General features: G+C 40.6%; 1 protein-coding gene across 1 annotated transcript in view; it reads left to right on the top strand.

Moving 5' to 3' along the window:
- The window catches only part of LOC124616565, a 69,089-nt gene extending 44,725 nt beyond the window's left edge, over window positions 1-24,364 (top strand). Inside the window, exons 2-7 of the mRNA XM_047144885.1 lie at window positions 4,511-4,618; window positions 15,274-15,373; window positions 17,949-18,128; window positions 18,401-18,458; window positions 18,626-18,796; window positions 18,888-24,364. Coding sequence (XP_047000841.1) covers window positions 4,511-4,618; window positions 15,274-15,373; window positions 17,949-18,128; window positions 18,401-18,458; window positions 18,626-18,796; window positions 18,888-23,624 — 5,354 coding nt within the window. The 3' untranslated portion in view covers window positions 23,625-24,364. The remainder of the gene's footprint in view (window positions 1-4,510; window positions 4,619-15,273; window positions 15,374-17,948; window positions 18,129-18,400; window positions 18,459-18,625; window positions 18,797-18,887) is intronic.
- Window positions 24,365-26,420: the final 2,056 nt, after the last annotated feature.

Genomic DNA, 26,420 nt, shown 5'->3' with positions numbered 1-26,420 from the left:
CTGTCATTGTTCTAGAAGAATTGTGGTTTTATAAGCCAAATTTGCAGCAATTGATACTTCAATTTAGGGACGCCTACAGGGAATTTGTATTCATGCCAAACGGTATACGATGTGCTCAGCGATATTTTGATTTCAGACAGGGTAGATACAGACCTCTGTGGTACAATTATTAGAGCCTCAATAGTTATCACACAGTCCTTCTCAGACACACAGCCGTAGGCCATCCTAGGAAATGGCCTCACGTCCAGTGAGGTCTCCAAGTCAGGGTAGCAAAAAATATAGGCTTGTACACAAGTTGAAGAATGAAAAATCCAGGTGGCAATGTACATGTACATGTTCATTACCTGACGCGACTTGAAAAATGGCAGGTCATTCCTGTTTTTTAGAAAGGTCTTAGGACAGTTGTAAACAATTATATCTGTATGTTGCTGACGTTAATCTGTTGTGAAAGTGTAGTATATGTCTTAACCCTCACGTATGACAACGTTTTTAGAGAACGAAAACCCCGCCTGGAAAAAATCAACACGGGTTCCTGAAACAGAGATTTTATGAAACTCAGCTCCCTCTTTTCGTTCGTGAAATCGAGCATGCCGTACACATCTTCGCTCACGTGAATGTATTGTTAAGTAATTTCAGGAACGCTTTTAATAAAGTTACGCATTGTCGTAGAGTGAAAAAAATACTGGCAGTACTACAAGGAAGTGCGATAGGAGCGTTCATGTATACAATGTGTATAAATGGTGTAGTGAACAACCCCCGAAGCTCCCTGAGGGTGTTTGTACATGACGCGGTTGTCCATGGAGAATGTAGCAGCGACAGAAGACCAGAGAAATTGAGGAAGACCTGCGTAATTGACCAATGGTACAGTGACTGGCAGTTGCCCCTGAACGCAAATAAGCGTATACATATAAGAAAAAAAACTACTACTGTACAATTACACAAAATAGAAGCTATCGTAAAATACATTGTAGTAAACTTCCGGAGTGAGCTGAAGTAAAGTGAGTGGGAAAAAGATGCTAGATGGAGATTCATAGAAAGAATATTAAGAAAATTTAGTCCTTGCAGGAAAGAAGTGGCTTAGAAAACACTTGTACGATCGATCCTTCAGTTTTACTCATCAATCTGGGACTCTTATCGCGTTGGATTAACGGAGGTTATAGACAAGATCTAATTCACAGTCCTGACGTGGTGTCATACTCGTTGCTTGACATACAAGTAATGTGACATTTTTGCTCGCACAGAGGTATACATCATGTTTTAAGGTCGGTAATATTTATTCTTCAAATATTTAGCAATAGTTTTCAGACATTCACAAAAATTGTAACTTCTGATGTGTTTTCAGGTGAAAACAAATGAATAAGTCAGACACTTGGCGAACGCTGCGCTGTATACAATCGCACCAAAAAGTATGGGCACAGTTACATTTTAGTGGTTTTATGTTAAACGAAACATTACGTAGGTTACAAATATGTCCAAATAACTTGTCCGTAAAGTAAACATCGCTCTTCTGCATCCAAAAAAGTATTGGCACACGCGTATGAATCGGAGACTGTGTTCGTTTTCTTCCTTGATGTTCACCTTCTAATAGCTGGTGTGCATCCCTTCAGCATCTATAACAGCACGTAAACGCCTAGGAATGCTTTGTATTAAATTCCGGGCGATATCAGGGGTAATTTTGGACCATTCCTCCAGGAGCACTTTCTCCAAGTCGTTTTTACCGGACGGACGCCTTTTTCTGACTTGTGCGTCAAGATGAGCCCACAGTTTCTCAATTGGGTTCAAATCAGGGCTCTGAGGTGGTGTTAGAACCCTTCTGGGGGCATTGTGCAGTAACCACTCCCGGGTTTTCATGGCGGTATGTTTTGGGTCGTTGTCTTGCTGGAAATGAAACACACCAGTAAGGTCCAATGTCCGTGCATTAGCTTGTAAATTACCTCGCAACTCGTCGATGTATCTCATATGATCCATTGTACCGTGGATTACAGCTAGATTTCCAACGCCGGACGCCGCCATACAGCCCCAGACCATTACACCGCCCCCACGGTGTTTGAGTGTGGGATGCATGTGTGATGTCGAAGTGCGTATTCGGCTTGCCAAAAACTTTCTTTTTTGCATCAAATCCGAACAGATTGAGCTTCGTTTCGTCGCTAAATATCAGTGTTCCAAAATTCCATCGGCTTGCTGATGTAGTGCTTGGCAAACTGCAGGCGTTTCTGCCGATTAATTTCCGATACGTATGGCTTTTTCCTGGGAGAACGTCCATGCATGTCAGCCTCATTCAACACATTTCATACAGTTTGAACACTAACCGTCTTGTCAGACGTTGTCTAAACAACCTCAGCTGCACTTTTAGCAGGTTCCTTGCGAGCAAATGCGATGGTACGGCGACGCTCTCAAGTTGTAAGCACTTTCGGACGTCCAGGACGACACTTCCGGTACCTGAAAACCCAGCAATATACCGAGAAGCCACGTTCTGTGACAATACTTTTTGTGTGCAGAGGAGATACATGTTTGCCCTTAACCCTGCATTTCTTTGTTAATGGTAGGCACTGTGGGCAGAATTGTAATGTCTGGTATGTACGTGTACCGCAAGGTGCGACGTTTGTAACCAGCAACTATAAATACGCACTTGTGCCAATACTTTCTGGTGCGATTGTAAGTACATTTATACTCCGCAAGCCGCCCAACGGTGTGTGGCGGAGGGCACTTTACGTGCCACTGTCATTACCTCCCTTTCCTGTTCCAGTCACGTATGTTTCGCGGGAAGAACGACTGCCGGAAAGCCTCCGTGCGCGCTCGAATCTCTCTACTTTTACATTCGTGATCTCCTCTGGAGGTATAAGTAGGGGGAAGCAATATATTCGATACCTCATCCAGAAACGCACCGTCTCTAAACCTGGACAGCAAGCTACACCGCGATGCAGAGCGCCTCTCTTACAGAGTCTACCACTTGAGTTTGCTAAACATCTCCGTAACGCTATCACGCTTACCAAATAACCCTGTGACGAAACGCGCCGCTCTTCTTTGGACCTTCTCTATCTCCTCCGTCAACCCGATCTGGTACGGATCCCACACTGATGAGCAATACTCAAGTATAGGTCGAACGAGTGTTTTGTAAGCCACCTCCTTTGTTGATGGACTACATTTTCGAAGGACTGTCCCATTGAATCTCAACTAGGTACCCGCCTTACCAACAATTATTTTTATATGATCTTTCCACTTCAAATCGTTCCGCACGCATACTCCCAGATATTTTACAGAAGTAACTGCTACCAGTGTCTGTTCCGGTATCATATAATAATACAATAAAGGATCCTTCTTTCTATGTATTCGCAATACATTACATTTGTCTATGTTAAGGGACAGTTGCCACTCCCTGCACCAAGTGCCTATCCACAGCAGATCTTCCTGCATTTCGCTACAATTTTCTAATGCTGCAACTTCTCTGTATACTACAGGATCTTCCGCGAAAAGCCGCATGGAACTTCCGACACTATCTACTAGGTCATTTATATATATTGTGAAAAGCAATGGTCCCATAACACTCCCCTGTGGCACGACAGAGTTTACTTTAACGTCTGTAGACGTCTCTCCATTGAGAAGAACATGGTGTGTTCTGTTTGCTAAAAACTCTTCAATCCAGCCACACAGCTGGTATGATATTCCGTAGGCTCTTACTTTATCAGGCGACAGTGCGGAACTGTATCGAACGCCTTCCGGAAGTCAAGGAAAATGGCATCTACGTGGGAGCCTGTATCTAATATTTTCTGGGTCTCATGAATAAATAAAGCGAGTTGGGTCTCTCACGATCGCTGTTTCCGGAATCCATGTTGATTCCTACTGAGTAGATTCTGGGTTTCCAGAAATGACATGATACGCGAGCAAAAAACATGTTCTAAAATTCTACAACAGATCGATGTCAGAGATATAGGCCTATAGTTTTGAGCATCTGCTCGACGATCCTTCTTGAAAACTGGGACTATCTGTGCTTTTTTCCAATCATTTGGAACCTTCCGTTCTTCTAGAGACTTGCGGTACACGGCTGTTAGAAGGGGACAAGTTCTTTCGCATACTCGGTGTAGAATCGAATTGGTATCCTGTCAGGTCCGGTGGACTTTCCTCTGTTGAGTGATTTCAATTGCTTTTCTATTCTTCGGACATTTATTTCGATGTCAGCCATTTTTTTCGTTTGTGTGAGGATTTAGAGAAGGAACTACAGTGCGGTCTTCCTCTGTGAAACAGCTTTGGAAAACGTATCGAGAAGAATCTGCAGGTGTGCGCGTCATGCATATAAATACGATATAGAGACTTGGCAGTGCGCAGTAAAAGGCAGCTGCATCTTTCGAAGTAGTCCACATCAGCTTAGTAATGACTCGATTTTCATGTATTCGTTAACTAAAAATAGGGTGACAGCCCGAAATGTAACTCTATGTAACTAAAGTAGTATAAAAAGTGTCCGGCGATTCAACCCGTAGCTAGCACGCTAATGGCAGTGTTTTTGTTGCGGCAGGTCCGAGCGGCTGGCCGCTACTTCACCCAGTCAACCCGTACCTGACGTGCGGCCTGTGCAGCGGATACCTCATCGACGCCACCACCATCGTCGACTGCATGCACTCCTGTAAGTACACGCTGTCGCCTAATCAACAAGTTACAGAGTCTAATAGAAGGGACATCCAGAAAGAAAATATACGAGGCGTGTTTTTTAAGTGAGTACCGTTTTGAAATTTAAAAAGAGACATGCTAAGATATCTCAATAATTCTATTTTTTACATGAAAGCCTGTACCTTAATCTACGCACTGACGCCATTACAATCTGATTCTTCCTTGTTTACGTTGTGTACTGAGTGTTTAAGATGCCTCCGATAATTGTGAGTCCCGCTGACTGTGAAGTACGGGCTGCTGTAAGATTTCTTAGTGCTAAAGGCCTACAAGCGACCTATGTTCGTCGTGAGATCTGTGCAGTTTACGGAGAAAACATTGAGTGACGAAATGGTAAGAAAGTGGGTGAGAGCGTTTAAAGATGGCCGCACAAATATGCATGATGAACAACGGAGCGGGCGTCCTTCGTTTGTTAATGAAAGTTTGGTGCAGGAAGTGGACAATAAAGTGAGTGAAAACAGGCGCTTTACGATTTCCTTCCTGGGGGATGATTTTCCTAATGTTTGTCGTAGTGTTTTGTATGACATTGTGACCGAGCACTTGAATTACCGAAAATTGTGCGCACGTTGGGTACCGAAAATGTTGATGGATGTGCGCAAAACCAAACGTTTAGACAGTGCATTGACTTTCCTTGAGCGGTACCACAACGACGGTGATGATTTCTTAAGCCAACTTATTACGGGCGATGACACATAGGTGGCCTAAGTCACACCAGAATCAAAGCAACAGTCCACGGAAGTTGAGCAAGGGCATCGTTTTGCTGCAAGACAATGCCCGTCCGCATGTGGCGAATCAGACCAAAGATCTCATCACTTCTTTTCGATGGGAAACTCTCGATCATTCTCCGTACAGCCCCGATCTTGCGCCCAGTGACTACCATCTGTTCCCGCACTTCAAGAAACACCTGGGCGGTCAGCGTCTTCAAGACGATGACGAAGTCAAAACAGTGGTGATGCAGTGGTTAACAAGTCAGGTGGCAGACTTATATGTGGAGGGTGTTCAAAAACTGGTACAACGTTATGACAAGTGCCTCAATATTGACGGAGATTATGTAGAAAAGTAGGTTAAGGTACAGGCTCTCATGTAAAAATAAAATTATTGATATATCTTAGCACGTCTTTTTTTTATTTCAAAACGGTACTTACTTATAAAAACACATCTCGTACTAGGTTGTTAATTAAAAACAATAATTTAAAAAGCTGCAGGATATTATTGATGCACTTGTTGGCTGTTTTTCCACACGATTGCCATCCCGTTTGGTGCCTGAGGTGAACCGGAACACTAGCTTCTTTATTTCCTCCTCAAAGAACTCCCACGCCGGCTCCTTCCCACGGTTCAGAACCTCGTTCTGCACCTGTTCGTTGGTTCAGAATCTAACTGCACCCACATGTCTCTTCAGCAAGTGAACAGATGATCGTCTGAAGGCGCCAAATCGGGGGGAAACGGAGGGGTTGTTGGAAACATCCCAACCAAATGAGTCAAAGAGCGCCTCGGTGGCTGAGGCTGCGTGAGTACGGGCGTTGTCGCACAACGAACACTCATTCCTGTCCACAGCATTACCCTCCTTTCGTCTTGAACGGTTCTCTTGAGCTTTTTGGGGGGTCTCGCCATATCGCTGCTCGTTGATGCTTTCTCCCCGAGGCAAAAACTCGACCGAAACGGTGCCTTATTGGTCCTAAAACAATGAGACCGTGATTATTTTGCCCGAAATTTTGGTCTTGAATTTTTTGGAAGATGACGAATAGGTGTGACACCACTGCGACGACTACATTTTCATCTCAGACGCGTAATGTGTGATCCACGTTTCATCTCCAGTCATAACAGAGGTTAGAAAATCCTATTCTTCCAATTAAAGTCGCTAAAGAAGCTCGCGGGCGCTATTCACCCTCTTTTTCTTGTGCTGCGCTATCAGCTGTTTTGGGACCCATCTTGAACGCGGTTTGCAGTATCGCAGCGTTCCTTTGAGAGACCCGTATAGCAGAGTTCCGCAGAAAAATTTCTTCTGGTGTCAGTCGGCGGTCTTCACGAATAGTTTCCTCGATTTTTCGCGCCAACTCATTAGTTAAAATAGGAGTTCTTCCACTTTTTTTTTTTTACTTTTTTTTTTTTTTTTTTTTTTTTTTTTTTTTTTTTTTTTTTTTTTTTTTTTTTTCAGCGTCTAGGAGACTCTGGTTCCGCAGCTCTAACGACGGTTGTGAAGGAGCGACTGGAAAAAATCTGTTCAAAATTACTTTGGGACTGACTCTTCTGAAGAAGCACTAGGATACCCGCACATCCTGCGCGGACATATGGGCAAACTAGTCACTTCATAAATATGGAACCGGCATCAAGGTGCTCTGGAAGAACTGCACTAGGTTTACATGTTAGTTTTATTCGCAGCAATAAATACTTAATACGATATACCGTACCTGCAGTTCTCGAAGATGCATTTTCGGATGTCGTTACCGTATTTTCGATGTGCGTGAACCTTTTTTGTTATTGAAGTGAGGCGAACACATCGAGCGAATGGCATCTTAAAAATACGTCACATTTTCATCTAATTCATCTATATGCACATACTGGCTCCGCAAGCGACCTTACGTTGCGTGGCATACAGTACTTTGTCGTACTACTATTCCACTCGCAAATAGAGCGAGGGAAAATCTACTGTCTACAAAGCCTCCGATGGAGCTCCAGTTTCTCTCTTCTCGTCTTCGTGGCCGTTGCTCAAAATACACACCGGCAGCAGTAAAATCGATACGCAGTCACCCTCAACTGCTGGTTTACCCTCACGAAAAGAGCGCTGTGTTACCTCCAGGGATTCTCCTGTGAGTTCACGAAGTATCTCTGTATTAGTTGCATGCTCATAGAACCTTCTCTTAACCACTCTACCAACACGCCATTGTGTTGCTTCAATGTCTTCCTTTCGTCTGATCTGGTGGTGATACCAAATAATCGAACAATACTCAAGAACGGGTCGTGTTAGTTTCCTATACGCGGTTTGCTTTACAGGAAAACCACACCTTCTCAGAAATTCTCCCAATAAACCGACGTCGACCATTTGCCTTCCCTACCACAATGCTCACATGCTCGTCCCATTTAATATCTCTTTGTAACGTTACACCTACATATTTAACCGACGTGATTGTGTCACGCGGCACACTGCTGATACTGTATTCGAACATTACGGGTTTCCTTTTCCTAATCATCCGCATAACTTAAATTTTTCTACATTTACTGCTATATGCGATTCATTATGCCAGCCAGAAATTTCGTCTGTCATCTTTACCCTTCCCGTACACCAACAGCATTATCAGCAAATAGCTGCAGATTGCTACTCACCGTGCACGCCAAATCATTTATATATGGAGAGAATAATAGCGCTCCTATTACACTTCCCTGGGGCACTACTAACTAAACCCCTGTCTCTGATGAACCTCGCCGTCGAGACCAGCGTGCTGGGTTCTTATTACTTAAAATGTCTTCGAACGATTCACATGTCCGGGAACATGTGCCGTATGAAACTTCCTGGCAGATAAAACTGTGTGCCGGACCGAGACTCTAACTCGGGACCTATGTTCCGTAAGGTCTGCAAGGGGGCACCATGTTAGATGCTTTTCAGAAATGTAGGAATATGCGAGCTGCCTGTTGCCCTTCACCCATAGTTCGCAGTATACCATGAGAAAAAGGGCAAGCTGTAGTTTCGCACGAGCAATGCTTCCTAAAACCGTGCTGATCTGCGGACAGAAACTTTTCAATCTCAAGGAAATTTATTACGTTAGAAATCAGAATGTATTCAAGGATCGAAAAGTTTTAAACATGGCTGCTTGGTTCAGTGACCGTTTATAAATTGAAAATGAAACAAATGATCTCTCGGTCACACTTCTTTAGTCTTATTGACCAGGTTTCAACACTTCTAAGAGTGCTTTCATCAGAATTTAGACATGTAAAGTGGTTTATAACATAATTACAAATTTGTGGAAGAAATTGTTTTTAATATATAAAAAAAGTGTACGTACTGACTAACAATATTAGACACGCACAGCCCGCATCTCGTGGTCGTGCGGTAGCGTTCTCGCTTCCCACGCCCGGGTTCCCGGGTTCGATTCCCGGCGGGGTCAGGGATTTTCTCTGCCTCGTGATGGCTGGGTGTTGTGTGCTGTCCTTAGGTTAGTTAGGTCTAAGTAGTTCTAAGTTCTAGGGGACTGATGACCATAGATGTTAAGTCTCATAGTGCTCAGAGCCATTTGAACCATTAGACACGCACAGTACTCACATGTCAAGTATAACATAAATAACAAGCGAGAAGGGCTTTAGCCACAAAATTCGACAAGAATGTGTGAAGGCGAGCCTCTTAGGACTGCTCATACCTGTACAGCCATAAATTTGTAATTAGGTTATAAACCATTTTGTATGTCTAAATTCTGTGAAGGCACTCTTAGAAGTGTTGAAACTTGGCTAATAAGACTAAAACAAATGTGTGATCGAGGGCTCATTTGTTTCATTTTCAGTGTTCAAGAATTCTGCAGCAGACCAATGTTGAGGATATTGATCGGTAATTTTGCAGGTCCGTTCTTTTGCCCTAGGCCTACTTATATTCAGGAGTCACCTGCTGTTTTTTCCCAGTCGCTTTGGATTTTGCTCTAGGAGACAGAATCGCGATGAATGCAAGCTAAATGACTGACCAGTGGCCGTAGAGTAAAATTTTTTAAAACCCAATTGCGATTCCATCCAGACCTGACGATTTACTTGTTTTCCTAGGCGAGAGTTGCCTCATTGACACAGAAATGGCGCTGTCAGAGGGGCGCGGGGTCTTCGCGCTGCGACTGCATCAGAATATGTCGTCTTCATCAGGCGAAGAAGTTGATGCTCACGATCTTTTGCAACTCGAATGTACCGGCGCATCCGTTCCAGCAGAAAAAGGGAAGAAATGTAGCACATTCGACGTGATGAAAGAAGTGAACGTGTCTCTCTAATGTTTCCGACATATTTACAAAATGTGTCAAAAGTGAGGGTTTCTCTTTTGCTTTAGACGAAGTTAACGACTGCATTCAGAGAGAAGAAACGAAATCGGATTGTTTTGGTCATAACTCTAATTTTTTCGTATGACTTTCATTTGCACGTAAGCCTAAATATTGCTGATTTTGTGAGAGACGTTAAAAATACTACGACACGTTCACAAAATCTGATAATCCGTAGATATTTCACTGCTGTAGACCACAATTTCCTCGTTACGGGGCGTATTTTCCTATCATGTAATATAGTTTGTCCTTAGAGGGAGAAACAAACTACCCTTTCACTCACTGGATGCCAGATGAGACCAACGCCGAGGACTACGGATGCTTCTGTGCAAGATCGGACCAGAGGATTTCAGGAATCTAGCGCACTAGACAAAGCGGGGCACAAAGACTCTTCACAAATAAGAGCATTTCTGGCTACACACTCCTTCAGACAACACTACCGCACTACGGGGAAAGAAAAGTCGAAACACCTGCAACAGTGCATTTGTTTAAGCCTTACAAAGAAGCCGAGGGGTACTGGAAAAAGGAACCTAGATAACATCAGAGTTTTCCCTTTGTGTGATAAAATTTGGTCAGTAAAAAGTGCCAAGTAGAAAGCCTTACTTGACGTGTGATGATACCAGCTGAAAAACGGAATTTCCACAAGCAAGTAACCAGTGAATAGTGGATTTGAACAACTGCCTGGCAAAACGCATTGATTGACGACAGAACATATTATGCTGGGGATACATGTTTAGTGTAATTGCAACAAGAATGGTGCTAAATATTTCCGTATCTTAAGCTGGTGTTTGTGCAGTTTTGTATTCCAGTAAACATTGTGTTTTGGCCTTTGTTGTTCTTTCTCAGACCAATGTTTCTGTTTCTGCAATAAGTAACATAGAAAAACCAGAATGTTCCAGGAGCACAACGTTATAATTACAAAGATTCAACGTTCTTCGTGCATAAAAAAATACTATTTTTTCAAAGATAATGCAAGTGAATATCTAATTATTGGTACAAAATTGCGTGTTACCTCATAAACACTGCCTGCCCCATGAAAGCCCAAATATCCAGAAAGCATAAAATATCCAGAACAGAGAATACTTCAGCTGCCGGTATATCAATGGAAAGATCTCATCTCTCATTCATTGGTCGCTGGAACACGCCCTTTCTTTCGACAATATGTGAACGAAAATAGTTATTGAATGTTTGATGAATGAAGCTGTTAGTGTTGACAAGACAAATTTATGCTAACTCTGCTGCTAGATCTGCAATTGTGTACCTCTACTTTTAAAATGAAAATATCTCCTAATGCAGTATTAACTAAAACTGTGATTGTAACTGACTCCATAAACCATATACGAGAGGAAAAACACGAGCCACAAATCGCTTAGCTCGCGGCCATAACGTTGAGTGTTGTACGTCGTAGCTCGTGTAGACTAAACGTAAAAAACTAATCACTTTATTTGCTCGGGACTGGAAAGAGGTATCGCTCTCCTTCCACTGTTAAAACCAATTTCGATATGTTAGCTATATTTGGTACGCAGCAACCTACATCCTAAAACTCAAAAATTTAAACTGGCCGGCGACTACGTTCTTCACTGCAAACTTTCCATAATATGCCCGGTGGATTACTTCTTTTGGAAGTATCACAGTAACTATGGGCGATGGCGAAAATAACCCCAGTTTACTACCAAGCTGTGATTGATTATAAGATGCCGAATTCTTGTTCCGAATACTTCTTCAAAATCGAATAAGACAGACTCCAAAGTGGAGAACACAATGGTATTTAATTTTTTTAGGTGAGAAGTACGAGGGTGAGTCAAATTTGTAATAACAAATCGAAATTTCGCGCCGTTATCCTGTAAGTTGGTAAGCGTGCAAAAATCAGCGTGCAGAATGGCCTGTAGGTGGCAGCATACTGCAGATGCACACACAGCTTCGCAGTATCAGTATAAAGATGGCCGCCCCACTTGCGACTTGCACCAGGGAAGGACAGCTTTCTGTTTTTCGGTTTTTGCGTAGTGAAGGTGTGAAACGTATTGAAATTCATCGATGACTGAAGGTTCAGTACGGTGATGCATGTTTGTCAAAGCGGCAAGCCTACGAATGGAGTAGGAAGTTCGCAAATGATGTGACTTCAGTGGAAGACGCTCCTCGCCCAGGTCAGGCACAACGAGTTGTGACTCCGCAGAACATTGCAGCAGTTGAAGCCACAGTGAAGGAAAACTGCCGAGTGACACTGAATGACATTGCAGCACGTTTACAGATTAGTCATGGCTCAGCACACCACATTGTGCATGATGTGCTCCAGTTTCGCAAAGTGTCTGCAAGATGGGTGCCACGGCAGCTGACTCCTGAAATGAGACAACGACGTATTGATGCCTGTGAAGAACTTCTTCGTCGCTTTGAACGAGAAGGCGATGGCTTCCTTGCAAGAATCGTTACTGGGGACGAAACCTGGGTTCACTTCCACCAACTGGAAACGAAGAGAGCGAGCAAGCAATGGCGCCATTCCTTATCACCAAAACCAAAGAAGTTTAGAACAGAACCATCAGCAGGGAAGGTTATGCTGACACTCTTTTGGGACGAAAAAGGCGTCATTTTGGAGCATTGCATGCGTAGAGGCACCACTGTCACCAGTGCATCATACGTAGATCTCCTAAAAAATCATCTGCGGTCTGCAGTCAAATCAAAGCGACGTGGATTGCTGTCAGCAGGTGTCCTTATGCAACATGTCAATGCAAGGCGCCACACTGCCGGTACAACAGTTGCAACAATCACAGACCTGCATTTTGAGTGTCTTCCTCCTCCACCATACTCACCAGAGGTTGCCCCCAAGCGATTTCCATATGTTTGGACCACTCAAAGACGCAATGGGAGGAAAGAAGTCCCGATCTGATGAAGAGGTACGCCACGCGGTGCATGAGTGGTTGCGCGGACTACCATAAGAATTTTTTTCTAAAGGAATTTGTGCACTTTGTATGCGCTGGAGGAATTGCATTGAGCGTGGGGAAGATTATGTTGAAAAGTGATACAGCTTTGTACCACTTCTGCACAATAAATAATATTTAAAAAAAATATTTAAGGTTTTCATTTTACTCGCCCTCGTAATAGTTTTACTGAGAAACTATCTACAGAGACGAATGTAGCTTTGCTTCGTCTGCATAAAATAGATTTTTTTAGGTATATCAGACGACTTCAATTAATGAAACCAGCGCGCCAGTTGGATGTCTCCGCCACTCGTCCCTTTGGTGTACCACTCGTGGCGACAAATGGACGTGGCGCGTACTACGAAGCGACGCGTCTCCGCCACGCCATCTCTGTGTGAATTGCTACATTTCTTAAGATGGATGTGGCGCGAAACAGCTCAACATCCGTGGCACGCCATTTCTGTGTGAACTGGGCCTACAGGAGTCTTAGAATAGAAGCCTTCGACCCTCTAAGCGATTTTACACGGGACTAGAATTTTCCTCTGATTGTCGGCAAAAACTTCTGCTAAGGTATGAAAGCGGTAGTTGCATACCTCTCACATCGATCTTTTTACAGCCGCGCGAATCTTTACCAACCCTTACCTATCGCCGTTTGCGCGTTTTCTTTTGAACCGAGAATGCAACAGCCTTTGCTTCCTCAGTATTTTTGAATTTTGTTGTTAAACCACAGCGGGTTTTTCGTCATTAATGTACTTGTCTAGGCACATACTTAACCAGAGCACGATTTACAGTCCCTTTAAACTTCACACTTAATTCCTCTTCATTCATCATACTGGAACTAAGTAATAACAATTCAATGTATAAGAGGGATAATAACGACGACGACTCTCCACTCGGCGAAAATAACCATATTCCAAAGGGTTTACAATTTTTCTTAGCAAATGAATTCCTGCTAGTTTTCGTTACATTATTAATTTCTATTATTATTATTTCATAAATGAATCCAGAAATAAACATAGTAAACAGTTCAGGATTGTGTAATTGATAATAGAGATTTGAAGTGTGCACATTGTGTGCGTAATTTCAAATGTTTCTAAAAAATTTTTTTTAACTGTACATTCAGGACTAGTACTTCTCGTTTATAGCATGGAAACTAAAATATTTTACAAATTAGTTTCTTTTCGTAAATTTCATCTTGAAATATAACGTACTGTGTATAAAAATATATGAAAGTTTTCAGAAAAGCAACTGAGATAATACTGACCTGGCCAAAATTCGAAAAACAATATTGGTATCGACAACTACTGTTGAGGAAAAGTAATGCTAGAGGCGGATGTACCGTTTGACAGTGGGACGTGAAACTCTTATAGAGGTTGGTACAGCTCCATTAGGCTCTGTTTTTTGAGCTTTTTGGAAGCCCTTGAGATCTGTACTCGGTAGAAGCCAGTGCCCCTAATATCTATGAGACAAGAACTGGCATTTGAAGGCGCGACCTAATGCCTATTACATGTTTGAAAAATATCTCTCGAAATCAAAAGCACGAAAAACGTTGAATGTCCTTACGTAAATCCGAGTGGAAACATTAGCAGTGCTTCCTGATTATTTAACTTCTGTAATGCATTAATGAAAAATATGTTTTACTCTCGCTTTCGGCTGGGGGTCTCCGCCTGAGAGCCTTGAACTAAAAGTCCCTCAGACCTAGTGGATAGTGTTGAAAGTTACATTTGGCTATTTGCAGGTGATGCTATTTTATATAGAAAAGTTGAAACTCTATAAAACTGTGGCGAAGTGCTGGAAGACGTGCTGTGGTTGGGCACTATGTGCAGGGATTGGCATTGGCATTTGACCCTCAGCATAAACGAATTTAACCTGCTGTGTATAAATATCTGTCATTAATTGGTAGAGGCTTATTTGGCCAAATTTTTCAGTGGACGTCTGATAGGAATCAAGTCGGTATTAACCTCTCAGTCCATGCATGCTCTTCCTCATGACAAATTCCCATTGGCGTCTCATTGAATACGTGGTACTTCAGTTCGCAAAATCGCCAAGATTTTTAAAAGAATGGTTAATGGAAGTTCAGCCATTTGAGACGCGTTTGATTTTATGGAAAGATGCTTTCTTCCTCATAACTGTGCCTTGATGACTGACCCGAATTTCATTCAAAACGGACATCTTCGCAGAGAACAGGTCTATTGCTCTTAGTAATGTTTCGCAGGCGTCTTGTCGCGCCCACTGCTTTACAAACTGTTATTTTCTCAGTTGATTGATGGTTGGCTAAAATCTCCTCCAGTGGTGACGGTGCGACTGGACCAATGAACTGAAGTTTTCCCTAAAGCTTTCGGTTACATTTGGCGGTGAGCCGGGTGGTCAGCATGACGGTGAGAACTGTGTGGGAAGTTACTCCTGGTGCAGCACTTTCCAGTAGTGTACAACCGATGGGTGCCACTTGTCTTTGTAGTCCTGAAATGTTCCTTCGACCCACAATGTAATAAATTTCTCTGTGATGCCAAAAATCTCACTGCAATGCCCTCGTTATTTACGATATTGTGACTGCTTCCAATCGCCTCAAATGTGTACTCTTAGGACTTTAAATGCTTGAAAGAAATACGCAGCAAAGTCAAGTCTTATGTAAAAATATATGTAAATAAATAAATTTTGTTTGTTTGATAAGTTTGTTACATTTGTGTTTCTCTGTTTTCCAGTTTGCCGAAGTTGTATAATACTGCATCTGCGAAGCAATTCGTTCTGCCCAACTTGTGAACAAATCCTCCGCAGATTTGATCCTCCACTCCACGGCCTCAGGTAATTCTCGCTTTCTTCAAACACCTTATACATGAACGACTGATGACCATTTTGTTGCAAAACTATCTAAAATTGGTTGTTTATATTAATTAAATTAAAGTTTGTCATTTCGCTGTCGTTTGGATGTTTCGTAAAGTGGATGCCTTAACATGAGTGGAGGTTATTTGTAGTTCATGTGAGACACTACAGAGGTCACCAGTGTGAGGGGAAATGTGACCGGTAGAGATATAAGGAGTGGGACAATAAGAAACGAAAGACTGACTTGTGTATCAACAATCTGTACCAAATACTTATTTATTTGCTTGCTTGTTTACTGTGGTGGCTAGTCAGAACAAAGTTCATCTCTTTGTGCCATCAGTTAGCCCCAGCCATCATTTTCCCTTCAGCGTACCCTTCTTTATATAGCCCCAACTTAGCAATGTCTTTCCTGATGCTATTCCTTCACTGTGTCTCCAGCCATCTCACGTTACATGATCATAACAAGCTAATTACTTTGTTCAACTTGTGTTATCATTCCTGATTCCCCACTAGTGCTCTGCAAGTAACTATTTCTACTACATCTCTACCTGTCTCCTTTTCTTATTGGTTAAAGTGTCGGCATGAAGACTGTGTTTTTTAAGGTAACTGCCACTTCTCCATCTCTTGGGTAAAGGTTGGTGTCTCAGCTCCATGACTGGATTATTGCTGTGTTTGTGTTATGGTCATTGTTGTGCTTGAAACAAACTTACATGTGAGTAATTTACCAGCTGAAATATACACCCTGTTTCTTGCTTGGATTGTAGTCAGTATTTCATTACACATTAGGTGCCTATTTAGTGGAGCACTATAGTGAGAAACTCGTGAATGTACCACATTCAAATGATGATGGATACTAACATATGTGATACAAAGGATATAATATTGCATCTATCAGTTCTTTGAATAAATTAGACTGTCCTCACAAGGCTAATAAGTGTTCATAGTGAAGAATAGAGTTTTTTTTGGTTAGAGAGACAAAGGCATCTTAGTAGAAAAATTTCAACTTTGTCTTGCAAGTAATTTCATTGCTGTATAGGTCAGACAGTTTTGCAGTGCACACTTTAGTACCATTCTTCTTCTCTGGATGTAAAAAACGGCAATTGAGGTCATAGAGATAACACACAAGTAGTTCAGAATTTGCCTGGCTGGCATAAAAGTTATACAGGTTTCAGTGTGACAGTTAAATGTATCACATGAGGGTTGGTCTTAAAGTGTTAGAGGGTAAAACTTAACTGGCATGGAATTAATGTCAAAAATTTCTATAACTGTCACCACAGTATTTATATAATTAGAAGTAGGGGTCATTCATAGTACACATCTATACCTACACACATGTTTGCAAGTAACCACTCTGATGTTGATGGCAGAGTGTGCTTAGCATAGCACTTCTTTTTAAAGCTTCTTCTCATTAAAATTGCGTTTGCAGTGTGGGAACAATCATAGCTTAAATGCCTCTGTGGTTTCTGTGATTAGTCATGTCTTCTCTTCTCATTCCATATGGGAGTGATATGTGGGTGAGGGGGGGGGGGGGGGTGAAGCATATCTTCAGATCCTTCACTTAATACCGATTCTTGCAGGATAAATGAGATCTGTCTTGAAGCATCTGACAAATGAGGTTTTCAGCATCTCTTTGAGATTCTTCAGTAAATCGGAAACTGGTGTGGTCATTGCTGCGTCCCTTTCTATACCTTTAGTCCTATTTAGTATGGGTCCCTCAAACTTAAACAGTATTCTAAAATGGGCTGCCAATTTAAACAGTATTCAAAAATGGACTGCCCTACTTATTTGTAAGCAGTCTCCTTTGTATAGTACCTGTATTTTCCCAGTATCTTGTCATTGAACTGAAGTCTGCTATGACTAAGCCCACAGAATCAATCCATTTTGTATCCTTCAAATTTTTACACCCAGTTACTTGTATGACACTACTTGTGGCTTCCTGATGTGATAATCATAAGATACTATTTCTCTGTATTACGTTAAGAGCACAGTTTTGCATTCCTGAACATCTAAAAGAAGTCATCAGTCTTGGCATTGCTTTCAAATCTTATGGTCTGACTGGATATTTTTGCAATTTTTTCATTCAGTACTTCTTTATTTATAAAGGAGTCATTCGTCAAAAGTCTGAGGTTTCCATTGTCTTCCAGTTCTAAATACACAACACAAACAAAAGCATCCCAACATACTTCCCTGGGGCATGCCTGAAGTTAATTCAACGTATTGCAATGATTCTACAGTCAAGATAACATGCTGCATCATCCCTACCATAAATTCTAAATCCTTTCAAATATTTTGTTTGATACCCCATATAATCATACTTCCATCAGTGAATGGTAAATGTATTGACAGTATGAGATAAACACAAATTTTACATTACCATTCTCCCATTTACTAAAGACTCTCAAAGAAAAAGACATTTTGTAAATAATGACTTCTTTCAAACAGTAAAATTTCGGGAAAGTATCAAGAGTTTTCACCTTATCTAATGAAAAACAATTTTTAGTGTCACACTTTCTATTTAAATGGCAAACAGCAATAATATAAACCTCTGTTTTAATAGGAGAGACCATACTCTGCAAACTCTGGTGTACAAGATGGTGCCTGAACTTTACCGCAAAGAGAGAGAACGTCGTAAAACGTTTGGACAACAGGACCCACAGCAGCGTCGAATACCTAAGCCGGCAAAGAACATACTTACAGACGAGTTCAAAATAAATATTTCACTGCAATATGATGAATGGTGAGTGACAGTGAATTTGGAATTATTTTTGGTTACTAACCAAAATGGCTGGAAACACTTGCATGAGCTATGTGACAAATTGATTGATAAAGTGAGAATTATTGATTACCAGTTCCATGCTTTGGTTTGTGTGTGTGTGTGTGTGTGTGTGTGTGTGTGTGTGTGTGTGTGTGTAACTCTTCCATTTTCTATCAGATACATTATGGTTGATTAAAGCGCAGAAATCTTTTTGTTATCTAATATTAATAAGCAATCTGGTCTTTCCTTTTCAGTGTGGAAAATGAGGGTGGTGGTGGTGGTGGTGATATAAAAAAGGAAGATAAAGAAGCAGTAAGTATTTCATAGTATTTTGCTTTATTTTCCTTTTGACAATAATATCTCTGTAAATCCTATGCCTTCTGGTAAGAGAAGCAGAAAGCAGAGTGGTGGGGAGGGGGTGACTGAATTCTTTACTGATGCCATGAAATAAATATTAATGAAATGGTTTTCTTTTCCAGAAACGGTACCTCAATTGTCCAGCTGCAGTTCGCATAAAATATTTGCAGCACTTTATAAGAATGAAATATGGACTCAGTGAAGCCCATAGGGTGGATATAATTTATAATGACGAGTGTCTGCCACAAAACTTTACTCTTAAAGATGTCATGTATATTTTCTCTCTGGACAAGGTGAGTCCATTTTTGAAGTGTTACTTGTATAAAGTGAATACAAAATAAGGAAATTTTTCACTTGTGTAATTTATATATTTTTATATTTCAGTACAAAACAGTGGAGTTTGGCTTCAGAATATATCTTCAGGATCCTGCAGAACAGAATGTTGGTGCTCAGAATGCATCTTCTGTGCAAAAAAAGAGTCGGAGACAATACAAAAGGAAATCGGCAGTGAAGAAAAAACAACCTGTTGCACCGACCCGGAGCAAGCTTTCCAGATCGCAGTCTACACCCAATGTATCTGTTTGCATTGACTCACCTGAACCGTCATCTATTGTGCCTGCAGTAAGTGAAGAATTTGATGTTACGACAAAGAGTAAAAGAGGGAAGGGTAGAGGACGGGGCCGAAGGGCACGAAGTGGGACACGTAAAGACAAAATTTCTTTTGCATCCCTTGATGATGATATGCTGAGAGCAGGTCATCTCTTAGAAATGGAACTTGATTCCATTGCTTCTACTAGTAATTACCAAAGTAATAGTGTGACTGAATGTGAAGACATTAATCAACAAATGACTGAGAAAAGTGCTTCTCCTGAAAGAGTTACTCATCAAACAGGAGCCTCAACCAAAGACAATAATGGTGTCAGTATGCCTTTTGTTCCTGTTACTTTTTCAGAGGATGCAACTCCTACAGCAGAAGTTGGAGTTGCAGTTGCAACTAAAGGTGATGCCTTTTGCGTGGAAGAAAACCTAAGAACACCTTCTGAATCTTTCAAGATCAAACTTGGCGAAACACAAGACAGTTTAGGTGAAGTAATTTCAGACAGTGGAAGAGAGAGGATTCCTATCTGTAAAAGTGCTGTAGCGTCTCCCAAACATGATTCTTCCTACAACTCGTGTACTCCTCATAATGAAGGTGCTGCATCACAGCAAACTGCTACACATGGGAAGTTGGTGTCCACAAGACGTCATAGCAGAACGATGATGTCTCCTCCAAGAACTACCTCCTCCAAATGCAATAATTCTGATGTTTTTGATAATAGGCACAGTACACAGTGTAGTGTTAGAGAGCAATTCTGTGATGTCTCTATTGTGGATAATAGTGTTCTAACCCAAGGCAGTCAGTTATCATCAGTTTCTGGTAATCGATCTTCAAGTATGATTGGAGTCACAGAACAGAAAGGTGGAAAAAGTGCAACAGCTGACTTAAAAGTCGATGGGAATGGCCAAATTCTCAGCAACTGTCAGCAAAATGTTAATGTGCTAAGTAGTGAAAAGCGAGACAAAATAGTAAAGGAATCAAAATGTCCAGTTGCAGCAGATTATGTTCCTCCATCAAAGAGACTGTGTGTAGAGCAAGAACAGAGCTTAGTGCTAAATGAGAACATAGGGGAAGGCAAAGATGTGTTGGAAGGACTGGAAGGTACAGATGGTAATAAAGTGGAATCTAAAAAGAAAATATGTACAACTGAAAGACAAAGCACAAAATTTCTTAAGACTGCAGATGCAGTGAATGCCTCTGTTAACAACTATGAGACTGAGCGACCTGAGGTGAATAATGGTTTCAGAGACATGAAACAAAAAGTCAACAATAATATGGAATTGATAAGCAAACATAGGGAACAAAATTTTTCGGGAAGTAGTAAACAAAAAGCAAAGATGAGATATCGAAACAAGGTAATGAAGCAGAGGAGAATGCAGTTAAAAGGAACTGCACTTTTCAAAACACTAGAGCCACTATCGTCAAGTCTCCGTCGAAAATGCATGGTTAGTAAAGTATATGGTTTGGTAGGCTTCAAAAATATGAATTGCAACAAAGGGAGATGCAGATCAAAAGATACTTCTCGTAAAGATAGGAAAAGACGAATCATGCATTCAGTACTTATTAAAAAGTTTGACATTGATTATGGTGCTGCTACTCATTCCAGTGGTGACATTTCAAACGTAGTGGCTGTGCAGTCATTAGATCAAGGCAAGTCAGAACTTCATGACCCATCTCCACTTCATAGGGATAATTGTAAAACATGTCAAAATAATCAGAGCTCAAGTGTGATCTGGAAAAAAGTTGTCACACCAAGTAGGAAGAGAAGATTCTCAGAGACTTGTGAGAAAACTGACAAAGAGCATGTTATTGGTGGGAAGGTTAATGGGCTAGCAGCGGTAGGTGTTAATGCTGATCTTTCAAGAGAGACAGATGCAGGATCTCTGAAAACTGTCAATAATGTAAATGAAAATGAAATTACTGATAAAACACAAGACACCAACAATTGTACAGATGGCAGTCAGGCTGATGCACTTAGTAGTTCGCAGAATAACTGTGGTACAACATCCTTGACAACTAACAATACAAAAGAAGCTAGTTCTCGTAGCTCTTTGAGCATTGACAATGTAGATGGTACAAAGGTACCAAATACTCATAGCAGAAGTGGAAAAACGTTGCAAAATGAAGCTATTAATATTCAGAACAGCCAAACGGACCATGCTCCTGTCATTACAAATCCTTCAAAAATGGCTACCGACAGTGCTGTAAAAAATGAGCTTGTACAATGCAAAGAAAACTCGAAAAAAGAACCCAACATGTCTTCCAAGGAAAGCACAAGCTCCAATAAATCTTCCAAAGCAGGTGACAAAGACAGTAATTACTCTGATAAGTCAAGTAATTACTCAGAATTCGATGATTTCTCTGAGGAAGATGAATTAATTTTGAGAGTTTCAGAGCATGAGGATGATGAAGTAACATCGAGGGTGTCTGATCGTGAAGATGATGAAATTATGAATGAAAATGGTGTACAATCGCAAGAGCTTCAGAAGAGTGCTAATGAAGAAAAAATAGTCGCAGATGAGCCAAAAAATAATTCAGACGAAGTATCAGAAACCAGTGGCAGCTCAGAAGCCAAATCTAAAGAGGGGGGACAAAAATTCCCAGAAGTTCCTCTACCTGCTGGCCGCGAAATGAAAGATGCTGAACGAATCTCAAAGGAGAAAGGTAAAGAGCCCAAGAGTGGGCAGAAAAGTTGGTCGGAGACAAATAGACCTGATAAAGTGATTTCTCATAAAACTTTATCTGCCTCTCATTCTGTCAACAACAGAACTGGAAATGTTGTCAGTCCTGTTAACAGTAGTAACAGTTCTCATCAACAGTGTGCACCCAAAGGCAACAACTCAAACCCTGTGATACCACAGACTGTTGCCAATAAGACCGATAAAAAACCTAAAGTGGGAAATTTATATGAGCTTACAATAAAACCCAAAGAAAATACAATTGTTCCACCTCCTTCCATTACAATTAGTAGGCTCAATTCTAATTTAAAACCAAAACAGAGGACTGACACAAGCAATTCCACTAAGAATAAAAGGCCCTCCCTCGAGATACTGCCGGTCAAACCTTCGGGCGCTCAGCACTCTGCAGCTACTGACAGGAGTAAAAGAATTAGTGTCGGCAGCCCATATTTCACCCCAAAAAGGAAACCAGCTAATTTGCCACTTTTGAAACCACCACAGCTTCTACAAAACATAGTCTCTCAGGCACAGAATTTCCCCACTGAAACAGTGACAAAAAATGGTTTACAAATAATACCAACTAGTACTAAAAGTGAAGTAGTTTCTAGTAGTTCTCGGAAACCCGTTGCTACAACAACCAATGTGTCAAACAATGTTAACAGTAAATCTTCTGAAAATACATCAAATAAAAATACTCGTGCTGGAGAAGCAGTCTTGGATTTGTCAGAAAAATCGACAAGGTATAAGGTATCATCGCCAGAATCGTTGAACCAGACTCCGAATGAATTACAGCCACCAAAATCGTATGTTACTGCAGCTCAGATTGCACAAAATAGAGCCTCTCTCTGTTCGACTCTGGCCTCAAACTTCCAACACTTCCAGCATCATTTTAGTGCTAATACACCACCTCAGAATGTTCCACAGGCTGGTATTGCCAGTGCACTGGGTACAGCACTCTCCTCTGCTTTGCGCGGTACGCTGACCTCCTCACAAGCAGCACGTGGTATTTCAAATGATGGAATTCACCCTGCTGTGACAAATCCGGCCTTTATGGTGAACAGAAACACACTATCTGGTGCATCAATGCAGTATTGTAATGCTAAAGATGAAACTGAAAAATCGGTCAAGCAACAGCTATATCAAAACATCCAACAGAAAACCAAAGCTGCCCATACAGCTGCTGCTGCTGCTGCTGCTGCTGCTGCTGCCTCAAATCAAAATGTTAACAGTCCTGCATCACAAATGATGTATGGAAGAAATGTGAGGATGCAGTCTGGAGTCCACATGGGCCACGTCCACACACCTTCAGTTTGTTATCCAGAAACCAGTCCCACTGGACCAAAAGAATATCCTGATCCACGATCTCCTATTCCCTTGTCTCCAACGACACCTGCTAGTTCACCACTTTCTCCTACACATCAGGTGATGGCAAATTTTGGGTGCTTAAGTCCTACTTACAATCCACATCCACTGTACAAGACATTTACCCCTGCCAGTTCTGAAATAGCGTATGATAGAGCAAAAAGGAATCTCATGCCTGAACACAGGAACCCTGGACCCAGTCAAACAGTTCGTCACATCCCAAACCCGTCAACTCTTCAATTCAGACAGCAACGCAGAAACTGCTCTCCGTCAAATGCACCACAGAATGTGCCATCCACCTCAGCAAACAATTCTTTGAGCAGCAAAATGCCATTCTTGCATCAGAGGCTACTGGAAGCTAGTAACAGTGCCTCAAAAAATGTTCCAGCAACAAGCACGGCATCTGCTTTGGCATTAAACTCTGGAAATTTTGTTTCACATGATAAGACTAAACCCTCAAGAAGAAACCCTGCTAATAAATAACTCTTAAGCTGAATTTAACGTAGTTTTCTCTTGTGAGATGTCTCTTCACTATGGAGCTGTTTCTGACTGTGTGAGAGAAGTACATGTATTAAACATATATTGTCAATGACTTTTTACAAATGCAGTGTATGTACTTCATGCTTCTGTAAAATGTCTCATATTACCTTTTTAAGGTATATAAAAACTGAAAAGACTATAATTGGTAAAAAGTATTTTCATAAATACTGTGTGAACTACTCAGTTTGTGAGATTGGAAAAATTCTTTTACCCATGTACAGCTGAGAGATCATTTAAAGATCTGAAACATTAGTATGTAATGATATTTTCTTTAAAATCAGTTTTGAAGGTTACTTCTTGAAATATCCAGTTGTAAGTATTGTTTTGTGCATTTGGCCAGTTGTAGCCATATTGTGAGGACTAGCATTCTTCTGATCCTTCTGTTTGTACTTATATGCTTATTAGTTCCTAATTATTATTATTATTATTATTATTATTATTATTATTATTATTTGTAATGGCTGAACTGTTACTTCCCTGAATCTTCATGTTCTTTGCACTCTGTTACTAAAATGTGTAAGATGAGACTACAGTTTTGCGTAGTTGTATATTGTGTATACTTGTAGATGCAGTTTGTTTTCATATGTATGATATATTGTTATTTTATTAGTAAAAGTATTAGGTATTAAGTTTGATCAATGTATATTACCTGTTGTACAAAGGTGGAAAATATATGTATATAAAATTTTAATAATCAACTCCATGGTCTTACTGTTTATCATATTTTATTCAGATTCTCTCCACAGCTTATTTCACTATTTAGGAAGAAAAGAAACTCCAGACACCTGCTGCAGCTTTATCGATAACATTCTGTTGAATTTCTGAAAAGCAAACACACTAGGTACTTCAATAAATGGTTAACTTAAGTGCAGTTTATACCATTCTTATACTAAAATTTTGTAAAAGTTCTTTCATCTGTTTTCATACCAAATAAATAATCAGTGATATTACCAAAACACATGTAACCTTTGTGACAGTTAACAGATTACGTATCCTATATGGCCAACAGTGTACAAATACTTTCCATATATGTTTACAAACACAAAAGAACCACTGAATCATACAAAAGCTACAAGTAAAATAAAATTCCCATTACTTTTTGAACACACCTTGTGCAACTTGTACAATGTATAGTTACATGATACAGTGAAGTGGTAGTTGTTAAAAGGGCTGCAAGCATGGCCCACTGTACTGCATACAAAGGATATGATCAGCAATGGATGACACTGTGGCAGGCTGCGGCTGAATGGCACATCAAGGCCTTGATGTTGAGTTGATTTCTACGTAGATGTGCTATTCTTGAAGACACACTTCAGCTCTTAGCATAACTGTTTAAAGTGTAAATATGCAATGTAACATGAATGGAAATTGCTAAACCACACCTAAAAAAGGCTGAAGATAATGAATCATAAGCTTCTAGAATCAGTGTTATTTTCATCAAAACAACGAAAAGTTTCATATGAAATACTTTCCTTCCTTCATTGCTTATGTGTGACCTACACTACTCCAAATATCACAAGATTCAGCTTCTCTAGTTGTAGTTTATGGTTAATGCTCAAAGTAACAAAGGCTTGTGTATCAAATACCCATACAACACATGCAGGTGACAGTCTGCTTAAAATCTCCCACAATAAATACATGCTGTCACTGGCCGTAGCTGGTGGTGCTGCTATAGACTTGTATAAATGTGTGTACTGAATTTCAGATGAAACCGTGGGCCACTTGAAAGAAATGCAGCAAATGAGGTAGACTTCCAGGTCAGAGTCCAGTGTGTTCTACATGGGTGAAACGCACATTAAAATACAACCAAGTAACACATTTTCGAGATAATCTGTTCATTGTTTTAAGCAATGAAATTACTCAGCCTCATCATGTTCTCTTTAAGTGGACTCTTGGATTGATTGCTGAAGGATTACATAATGCTCACACTTACTGGATGCAGTGGTACTTGGAGACACTCACGTGCAGAGCTAAACCCAGGATTTTTTGAGACCAAACAGTTACATAATCAGCCAGAAGTGCTTTTGAAAAACCAATATTTTTTGCTGTAATGATTTCAGCCCAGTGCGTATCTTAAAGTATCTAAATTTGTATTAATTGTCAAATCCTTCAACATTCTTTAATTGAATAATAGATTAGACTTAACAGATATTTCACGGAAGAATCTGCTCCACTTTGCATAAGTCATAGCATTAAACATACAGTGATGATCTGAATCTTCTACATAGCCAATAAAATAGTGAAAACTACATAAATTGTTAATATCTCCAAAATAGGTGAACATTAAATCATACACCAATTTTAATGTGCGTTATTAGAAACACGAGTGCTTCTTCAGGAACCTGGCCTACCAATAGAACATATCTGAAATGTTGAGACAACCTCTGACAAAGAATGAAACACACAAAGAAATATCCGGGCAGCACTCTATCGCAGATTTCATATGCACACATTTTGTGACAACCACAAACCCACATCACCTCGGAGCATAGTGTCCACTATACAAATTCACAGAAAAACTAAAACTGTGTTCACACACTAATATATATTATCTTGCATAAGCATAACAATGTTTTAACTAAACTTACTTATATTTTGTGCCCGATACACACACATTGTTGTGTTGTTAATATTATTGTTGACATGTCTGTCATAACTGGTAGATCTGCCTTAGTAAAACATTATATTAAAATTGTAGTGTGTTGTGAATGCATGTGTCGCGGTATAGTTATTGCCCCA

This window comes from Schistocerca americana, chromosome 5 (genome assembly GCF_021461395.2).
Source record: "Schistocerca americana isolate TAMUIC-IGC-003095 chromosome 5, iqSchAmer2.1, whole genome shotgun sequence".
NCBI lineage: Eukaryota > Metazoa > Arthropoda > Insecta > Orthoptera > Acrididae > Schistocerca > Schistocerca americana.
This window is presented reverse-complemented; position numbering and strand designations above follow the sequence as displayed.